Here is a 9,838-nt window from a genome sequence, read left to right as displayed (position 1 = left end):
AATTCAGAGTGAATAGATGCGAGGCTAGTTTGGTCCATGGAAGATGCTGCACGTTTCCAGATGTGGACTGTAGAATACATCAAACAGCAGCAGTCTACAGCACAGAAACACTAAGGTTCATCTGACAGTGAGGGGCTTTATAACCGCACTGCAGTGTTACCTCAAAGTGAAAACAAACCTATACAGGCTATAGTGTGAACAGAGAGAGGACTGAGGCCCCATCAGAGCTGGCGTTGACCTTTCAAATGAACTGACAGTGTGAACACAAAAGGAAACTGAGTCCCTTTTATGTTGGTCCACTTTTGGTTCCACTTTAAGAGGACTGAGTCCGGTTTGTTTCAAAACGACTACATGTGACCCCCCCCAATGCCAATCCTCCCAGCCCCGCTGACTCTCCTCTCCGCCTGTTCCTCCTCTGACCGGTAGAGGTCGCAGCCTAGCAGCCGCTGTGGCCGGGTAACTCATGGATGTATCCGAGCGCTCCCACATGACAAAGCTACAGCGCGTCTGGAAACCAGGAACGGAGCACGGACGTTTTTTTGGTGTCGGGAGCGAGAAACCGTCGACAAGATCCATTCTGCATCTTTTACCTGCAGCTCGGCTCGGCTCGGCTCGCTTACTAACAACTTCATTGACCGGTTTTTTAATTTCTTGTGATCAGAGAGACGGGCAGCCTCCCTCTGTTTCTCCAAGTGAACTTTATAGGGATGTTATATGAGAGCATCACCGCGCTGAATGCCCAGATAGTGCTTGAGTAAAGTGTAGGACGGATGTGGAGAGACTCCTCTTCTTCTTCCTCCAACACTACTTTTTGTTCGGTTTAATACACAGGAGAAAAAAGAGAGGGAGTGTGTACAGGAGAGCGACACAGACAGAGAGAGAGAGAGAGAAAGAGAGAGAGAGAAGTCGCACAGGTTTTTTGGAGCTACGCTTTCATGCCGTCAGTCTTGCGGACTCTGAGATGGACGTCAGATTTTATCCAGCTCCCCCTTCAAGCGTGGGTTCATGTACGTTACCGACTGACTCCGGTTTGGACTATTACCACTCCAACAAGGTAACAATTATCTCCACTTTACGGGCTTTATAGTCTGCAGCACTGGTGTGTTGATGCACGCGCGCACAAGTCCGTTGCACACACACATGGGGCCATGTATATGACCAGGCGCAATGTGTAGGAAGAGCATTAGTGGCAAGGGCTGCACTTTTAGCTCCCTTGGGATGAATTAAGCTTGACGTGAACTTTGTTGTGTATCTGATGTGCAGTTCAACTCTGCACAAGAGCACACGTGACACCTGTTCTGAGCTCGTGCACGCCTGTTTTTTTTTTCCTTTAATTGCAATCTGTTTATTTGTTCATGTGGATAAACTGTGGGTGCGTTGGATACTGTAGCTGTCCTGTGAGTTGGAGCGCACCTCCTGCTCCAGCTCCAGCGCACTGCTCACAAATTAAATATGTGCCTTTTTTTCCCTCTCCTTTTAAAACTGAATGCAAACCTGCAAAATGTTCCCTGTGTCATTTAAACAATGCCGACCCAACTGCGGAAACACGCTATCTTATCTGCTCCGCACAGGTCCCCACATGGGGCAGTGCACAATTAGTCCAATAAACAACTATCAAGATTGCGTCTAAATGTGATAGTGACAGCACGTTATGGATCGGGGCTATTTGTGATGCTGTAAGGTAGCCTATATGTTGTGCAGCTTGGTCAGTGCGCATATTAAATTGCATTTATCTGGATTAAAGTGTTGCCATAGTCGCATTTTAGTGAACACCTTTTTGCGCATAGCACCAGTACGCACACAGTAACTTTTTGGGAATTAATTATTAATCAGCAACCTTTAATGGAAGCTATGATGTTGTTTGAAAGTCTAAAGCACCAAATATTGGAATTTATTTACCAGTTTTGGTGTTAATATGAACATGCTCATGCGTTTTTACGCACGGAATTGTACCCAATATTATTACAGCGTCATGTTTTTACTGGTGGATTGATGTGGGAATAGGTGCCATTAAATATTGATCACTAACAATCTTTAATTTAAGGGAAAGTGGCACAAAATCAGTTTGCATCAGACCTTTTTGGATGGCTAAATACTGTCATGTTTGTTGAATTGTGCAGTTATTGATATTGTGTTGAATGTCATGGGGCCTACTGTAAAGAGACTTTTCCACTGCTCCGCTCTCTCCATGTGCTGCTGGCTATCTGCCTTACTGATAAAAGGTTTTGCATTTAGACAAATGTACGGGCCTGCCACATAGTCCAAGATTACAAGTCACAAGCAACAAGGCTAGTTTTTTCTATTGTTAATGTGGTCAGGGTAAAACTTGTGTAAACATTTGGCAGAGCTTGAAGAAGGCATTATACCCGCAGCCATTCAAATAGGTCTGCTTGCCTTTGCAGCTGGAAGGAAGCCAGCAGGCAGTTAACATTTGCTGATGACAAAGTGAAACATTATAGCACGGTACAATATTTGAATTGTTAATCTCCCCTGTCCATACACACGGTCACCTGCATGTACACATGGACAACACACACAGACACTCACACTCACTTGCAGAGGGGTTTGAGTTACGATACATGAGACTACAGTCATTCCTCAGCCACTAACCTACAGTGCAAACATCAGCCCTGTAACTCCAACATAAACTGAGCCTAGGGCTGTATTTAAGCGTAAACCGTACCTTAAATTAGCCTGTTAATAAAGTTAGGGCTGGCTAAAGGGTTGGGTATGGCACACACACATATATGCACACACACAGTAGCTGCTGCGGATGTATATTTAAGATCACAATGAGACCTGGCTCTCAGGTCTTGTAGCGTTAACACAATGAACTTCACTAGCTGTCATGATTCAGCGAGCGTAGGGGTTGCTGGCCTGCTACGAAGCAGGTTTGGGTTTCAAGGGCAGAATCGTATAACATTGTCATTACTGAAGTAACAGCTGTGACTAAGATGTAAAGTGACACATTATCTGCGCTGCGCCGCCGCTACTACACATAACTGTTGAATAATGATACAGGAGCTTCATGTGACGTTCTGGCGATAGTTCATCCTTTATGGCGGGATGGAGCTGACCCCCTGGAGTAGCTCTGTGTGAGCAGGTGTTAGCTGGGAAGCTTGCAATCATGATTCAAAAAAGATATTTCTTGCATTTCACAGCTATACTGGAGTCACTGCACGCATGGTTTTAATGTCTCTTGGCAGAATGTTTAACAGGAAATTGAAAAGATGATTGTAAGTGACAGATTTTTGCATTGTTGAGGCTCCAAAGTCTTAAACCCTCTGAGTGAGGCCTCCAACAGAAGGTGCTGATTCAACATCATTTACACTTAAAACACACAGAATATATATGTGGCGAGTGTGAAACTCACTGATGTGATTGTGCATTACTGTACAGTATCATACACAGCAACCAGGAAGTGAGCATAATGCTAAGTGGGACAGTCCGTATATAAAAGGCCAGCCCTTCCTGTTCTAGCGTGTAAAGTCAGACACATCTATTTCTGACAGTGACTAGGCTCTGTGAGTATGACTTTGTGTATGTGTATGTGTATGTGTGTGTGCATATAGAGTAGCTGCTACCTTAGTGGCAGCTAATGGGGATCCAAATAGAGGCTGAGTAGAATACCTGAAGGGGTTAATAACCGAGGAACGTAAAGAATGTGTAAGCTGAAACTGATTTGAAGTGATCGTCCACATTCAGCGTGATGATTGATTGATGGCTGCCAGGAATATGGATCGCACTGACAGGATGCGTCAATACCACCTATCCATGAATGCACTTGACCTTTGAATTTTAGGCAACGGTTTTCCCACAATTACACAGGAAACATCAACAAAATACAGCGTGAATTAAAAGATGTCTAACGTGCTTTATGCTTTGATTTCAAACCCAAATGAGGAGATTATGTAAGACAAAAATGCCATTGTGCCTTTCTACATTTCATTGTAAATTCCTTGATAAAACAACCTGTGCATCCACATTTCGGAACAATGCAAAGAACAACACATGAGAGAAGCATCGATTTGTTGTTTTTTATTTTTTTGTTTGCTATGAACCCCACGGCTCTGTTGCTCTTCTCAACTCCATCCAACTTGCATTGTCCTGCACTTGCACAATCACCGTGAGTCATCTTTACTTTTTTTTTTTTTTCGCCCAAGATTTCTCCTAATCTTTTTGAAGCCTCTCTGTATCTTTCCTCGCTGAGTGGGAGGCTTGTTTGTTCAGCGTACACTCAGCTGTGTATACCAGCGCTGAAGGCCACTTCTTCGCAAATGCCTGTTTTAGCGAGAGACTATTTGTCAAATGCATTATGACTTGTGCATACCCCCAGGCAGAATCACTCCGGTGAAATGAAGTTGGATAGATTACTGTAGCTGTTCCACTTTCTCCTCATCCCTCTTCCCTCTAACAACACGGTGCCCAAGAGAGAGGCTCTCAAGTAATTATACTGTAGTTATTCTGTAGCTTTATAATCCAATGGTTTGCAGATGTTATTCTTTACATAGTTGCAGCCTGTTCCAAGTTACTGTACGTTATTTATATATGCTGAGGCCGTTTTCACCGCAGTGCGGAGCAAACACTCTATTGATGCACAGTTTGTGCAGCATAAGAAGTGATATCTCAATCAAAGCATTACTGTGTTTGACTGTATGCGTGCGCGGTGCATACCTAATTGCTATTATACCTTGAGGCGAGATGTATGAAGCATGTTTAACAAGATAACCCTCCTCATTTGTACATTGATCCGCGTTTTCCCACGTGTTACACTTTGCAATGCCTCATTGTACATCTTCATGCGAGTGCGAGTAACAAGCAGCTGACATTTGTCCACCTAAAGAGCAACAAGGCCAGCTTTTTGCCGAGCACGTACCAACCCCCTTTTCAAGTGGTCCGCTCCATTTCCACCGCTATCCAAATCACTGTATTAGTCATGGGATACTTCAAAGTATGGACAGGCGAAAATATTTTCCATGTTGAATTCTCAGAATGTGTTTTTTTTCCTCCCCATCTCTTCAAAACATGACCGTAATAGAAACAGGAAAAAAAGAGAGAAAAAGTAAAGAGTTATTCCAGCAGTACCTCATTCTGTACACAGAGAAAAGTTAATTACATGGAGGCAAGCATTCTTGGGTCGACAGCGTGGACTTGGGGTTTTTCATTGTGCCCATTCATAACATTCTGCTGACTGGCCAGTCCGACTTGCAATATCCCGACCGTTCTCACTGGGAAAATGTTAACCCATGCGTGGCTCTAATGCACACCAGAGGGGGAAAACGCAGGCTAAAGCTGCTGGAACTGGGAATACTCAAAGTGGCCAGTTTATTGTTTTAATGCAGTTCCAGCCAGTTTAACTCAGAGCAAATAGCAGATAACATAAAATGGAGTCGTGGAATGAACATTATTATTTATTTTTTGTGTATAAAAAACCCTTACTTTGTGAAGTTTTTTTGTGTCAAACCACTTCCTGGCACTATTCATAATCAAGTCTTTCTGTCCCCCCCCCCTCTCTGTGTCTAACTTCTTCTTTCATTTACCTTCCCAGCAGCAATGTCAAAAGGTTATGGAGGGAAGCCGGATTGCCTGGGGCTGATTGTGTCTTTGAGTTAATGATAAGTAGCTACAGTGTTATTCTCTGGAGCAGTCGGGCTTAGATTGTGCTCTGCGCGCAGACTATTACAGTAGGAGAGGAGTGCACTATTTACGACTTTCTGTTTTTGATCACTTGTTTAAAACCACAGACAGCTGAATACAGTATGAGTGCATTTTTTTAAATAGAATCAGATGGATAAAATGTGGATTGCTGCACAGTGCACACCTCCCTTGTAATCTGTTTATGTTTATTCACCAACATAGGAGAAATCCCCACATAGGTGCCACCACATCAATGACACTGTAGTTTCTATTCTTCAGCTACACCTGCGTAGGATTTCCTGGGGTATCTGAGGACGACAATCGACTGTTTAGAGAAGAGGCAAGAGGATACGGTAGTGTCCACAACGGGGATTTACCACCCTGGACTTCAGTTTAACCTACAGAATAGTGAAGGTGACAAAGCCTCAACCAGACTCCGCAGCACTCCCGTTGCTCAGCTCTGTACTTTATAATCTCGACCAGACATGACTCAGAGCTACTAGAGGTGTTAAGAGGGTCATAAGTCATGTATGGCTGAAAATAGATAGTATAGTTTATCCTGCCTGGTTAGCTACTTAATCACCTAGGTCCATAGAAACAGGCTATTTATGTCGATGATTGATTGTATTAGCTGCCAAGTATTCAGTCATGACAGTGCATTTTTAAAAACTCTCCCCCGATGTACTTTTGTGATATACTACCGCTATCCAAATCATTTCTGCGCAGCTATCACATCGTAATCTATCAGCCGCAGAGCCGGTTTATTATAAGAAACCACCAGACTGCTTTTGGGGCGAGACTGATAGGAGTAGTTTTCAGGCTCGGTGACACGTGTGGCAAACTGTAACGCAGTGAGAAACACAGTCACATCACAGGGTGTCAAAGTAATTTCAGTTTTGACGTCGGACGGGAATCAAAGCGACTGGCGCACCTCATTAAATCGCATTAACCCTAATTATCGTGGCTGCCCCTTGAAACCCAAATACTACAGTCAGGCTTGACTCCCGGCTCCTCGGCTGCACGTCGGGTGTGCGTTTCAGCCCCTCGACTTGTGTGAAGGAGTCCAGTGTGCCACTTTAAATTGTCTTCACCTCAGAAGGCCACTGGTTCCTCGGTAGCAATAGCCTAGCCTGTCTGTCTCGCCCCCCACCCTCCACCACCACCCAGTTTCCTTGTGCTGTTTTATATTCAGTTCTTGATTGGTTGGGGGATGGGGTGGTGGAGTAGCATTTGAGAGGTTAGCTGGTTTGTGCACGGAGAGGGGGGAGTAGATTTGGGGTGTGTGTGTGTAAAGAGAGAGAAAGGGCTGTAGATGGAGTGAAAATGGAGAGAGATTTTTCGGGGTGCTTTATTTTTCAGTTCGCCCTTGAGTCTGTAATGTCATTCAACGATGTGGAAACCAAAATGAGCCTTGCCACCAGATGTGTTCCAGTCCAGATAGCGACTTGAAAGACAGACGTTTATTGTTTTAGTGCATTTGGTGTGGTTCAAACCCAAACTGCATGAAATGCTGATTGATGGATTTCACTAATGAATGTGTGTGTGTGTGTGTGTGTGTGTGTGAGAGAGAGACAGAGAGAGAGAGAGAGAGAAGGAGAGAGACATCTGCTTCGTGTGATTTATTTAACCATTTCTGTGCTCTGCTCGGCGCTCTGCACGCTGATGAGGAGGGAAACGGGAGAATTTCACTGTGCTACAGTCGCATTTCAAAGCACATTCATTTTCTTTCTATTGGCGCACAAATAGGAAATAATACAACCCTTTCAGTAATGTTTCCCTTTGATATCTACAGAACGTGGCCTTGATATTTCTGTATAGTATAAGGGCAAAAAAAAAAAAAAAAATACAGTGTAACAGGCGTCAATAGAGATAAGTATGGTAAATATACTAAATCAGTTGTTGCATAGAAGGCTCTGTTTGGGTTTTTTTTTATTATTTTAACAATAAGCCAAAGTCAATATTACCACTCCAACTGCTGTGACCTTCTGTTATGTAACTGTATATCTTTTGGTTCACCAAGGGCAACAGCCAAACTTACTGTTGATGCTGACATTTAGCATCATCCACATGCATGCGGTTTAGACTGTGGGTCAGGAAGTGCGCAGCTCGGTTGTCTTTGCAACAGTTTCAGCATCCCTGCTGTGAACCGCGTGTCCTTAATTATCATACACTGACAATTTTGGTGTTCCTATTGTTTTACGGTTAAGGTGTTGGCAACAGCCAGAGCGGATGCAACAAACACAAAACATTTTCAGTGTGTCGAAACGCAGCAATTCCCCGAGCAAGAAAGCTGATCTTCATTAGGATAATTGCTTCATTTCATTCATAAACAAATAGACCACAAAGTGATTATTCTAGATGCTGGAGATTATGAGCGCAGTTATTGGCCTTGGCAGATTTGTGTAAAGCAGGCTTTGGTACATAAATTAGCGTAATCATTGTATGAGAAAACCGTATCAACATTTCACATAAGCACAGACGGAGCTCATCATGTCTGACTTTCACACTCGCTGCTCGGCAAAGATCTCACAGTTCACCCAACAATTTGTTTTTTTTTATTTCACCTCTCTGGGAATGGTGCATTACAGCCTATGTTTTGGTACTTTAATAATTTTTTTTTTTTTTTTCTTAAGTTAAGGCTCTACGTGAAAAGGTATGAGACTGTCGGTTCGTCTATTAGCAGGAAATGAAACACTAAGGAGAGGAAGGAGTGAAGGAAAGGGGGGGTGAGGGGGAGTTTTGGGCATGTTGACAGATCAGAGTGGGGACGTTTTGACAAGTTGCGGACTTGGAAGATAAGATCTACCTTGGATCTCAGGGTTGGGAGGGACAGTTTTTCAATCAACCTTATAGGGGAATTATTAGGCTTTTATTTACTTGTTTTTATGTCATATATATATATAATGTTGCAGTGTCAGATATTCATATTAAAGGTGGTAGTCAGTTAAATAAAGCACTGTGAGCAACGACCTCAGGCTTCAGACTGTTCTGAATACTCTGTTTTAAGGCTGTACATGACTCAGAATTATGCGAGTGGAATTGGATTTGGCAGTTCAATATGAATATTCGACTTTTCATTCACTTTTTTCTGTTTACAGTTTAAGAGCTTGAACAGGGTTTGGCGGCAGGGGGACAGCAACGTTCATGTAATATAGTAACAAATGAAATTAGCCCTCTGAGCTAACGCATGCTAACTACAGTTATGACAGATTCGAAGTTTGCAACAACATTATTTGTCAGAGACTGTATCAGATTAAGCGTGAAAAAGTGCTCACTCTGTAGCTACGTTTGGGCACCGAAACATCCCCAGAAGTACACTGATTGAGGAAAAAATACAAAGTGACTACTCAGCTTGTAGGAATCTCAGTCCTACCCTGGCTACAGGCTGACATCATCTTGTGACAGATTTCTTCATATTGTTGTCTGCTCCAGGCACGCTACTGTTTACATTACTTAGCCCAGTGGTTCCCAACTGGTCCAGCCACAGGGTCCAGATTCCTCCATAGTCATTAGTTAAAGGTCCACAAAGTTTAATATAACCAGCATTATACTTGTGTTTGTCCATGTCGTCAAGCTAGTTTGCAGAATCTGTTAAGTAGCTGTCTGTTATTCACTCACTCTACAGCAGGAAATGGCACTTAAAAATAACATCTGGTGCCGTAAATTTGTTGTACTTCAAAAATAAAGTGTGTTTTTCCAACATGACATGTTCGTGAGTTACTTGTGGTCTGTTCAGAATGGACCCACAACACACCAGTTGGGAGCCACTAACGTAGCCCACACTGCTACATGTAGCTACATGCTAACACCAGGGAAACATGTAATCTTGGTTGCTAATGTTTTGGTTTAGCGGCTTTTATTGGTGATTTTTCACAGTAGAAAGTGACACTGTACTCTGTGACAGGCGTTCTCTGGTTGCATAATGGTGCAGAGGTGCCCCCAGAAATGCTGACCAATCAGAGCAGACTGGGCTCTTTCAGGAGGGGATCTTAAAGAGACAGGTGCTAAAATGGAGCGTTTCAGACAGAGGGTGAATACAGGTGTTCCAGCACAGACAGTATAAGGAAAATAAAGTGTTTTTTGACCATCAAAGCTTGTTGACATGCTCTCATAGAAACCCAAAGCAAAATACAAATGTGAACTTGAAAATGAGCATTATATGTTCTCTTTATGTCGCAAGGCAAGGTCCCAAGGCACCAAA

The 9,838-nt window shown here is 43.2% G+C and overlaps 1 protein-coding gene across 2 annotated transcripts in view; it reads left to right on the top strand.

Moving 5' to 3' along the window:
- Positions 1–466: 466 nt before the first annotated feature.
- tox2 (TOX high mobility group box family member 2) overlaps positions 467–9,838 on the top strand; it is a 140,445-nt gene continuing 131,073 nt past the window's right edge. For both annotated transcript variants that reach the window (XM_049587096.1, XM_049587014.1), the window contains exon 1: positions 467–1,054. In XM_049587096.1, the coding sequence (XP_049443053.1) occupies positions 962–1,054 (93 nt within the window). In that variant the 5' untranslated portion in view covers positions 467–961. The remainder of the gene's footprint in view (positions 1,055–9,838) is intronic.

This window comes from Epinephelus fuscoguttatus, linkage group LG1 (genome assembly GCF_011397635.1).
Source record: "Epinephelus fuscoguttatus linkage group LG1, E.fuscoguttatus.final_Chr_v1".
In the NCBI taxonomy this organism is placed as follows: Eukaryota; Metazoa; Chordata; class Actinopteri; order Perciformes; family Serranidae; genus Epinephelus; species Epinephelus fuscoguttatus.
The sequence above is the reverse complement of the archived record's forward strand: the minus strand, read 5'-3'. Positions and strand labels throughout refer to the sequence as shown.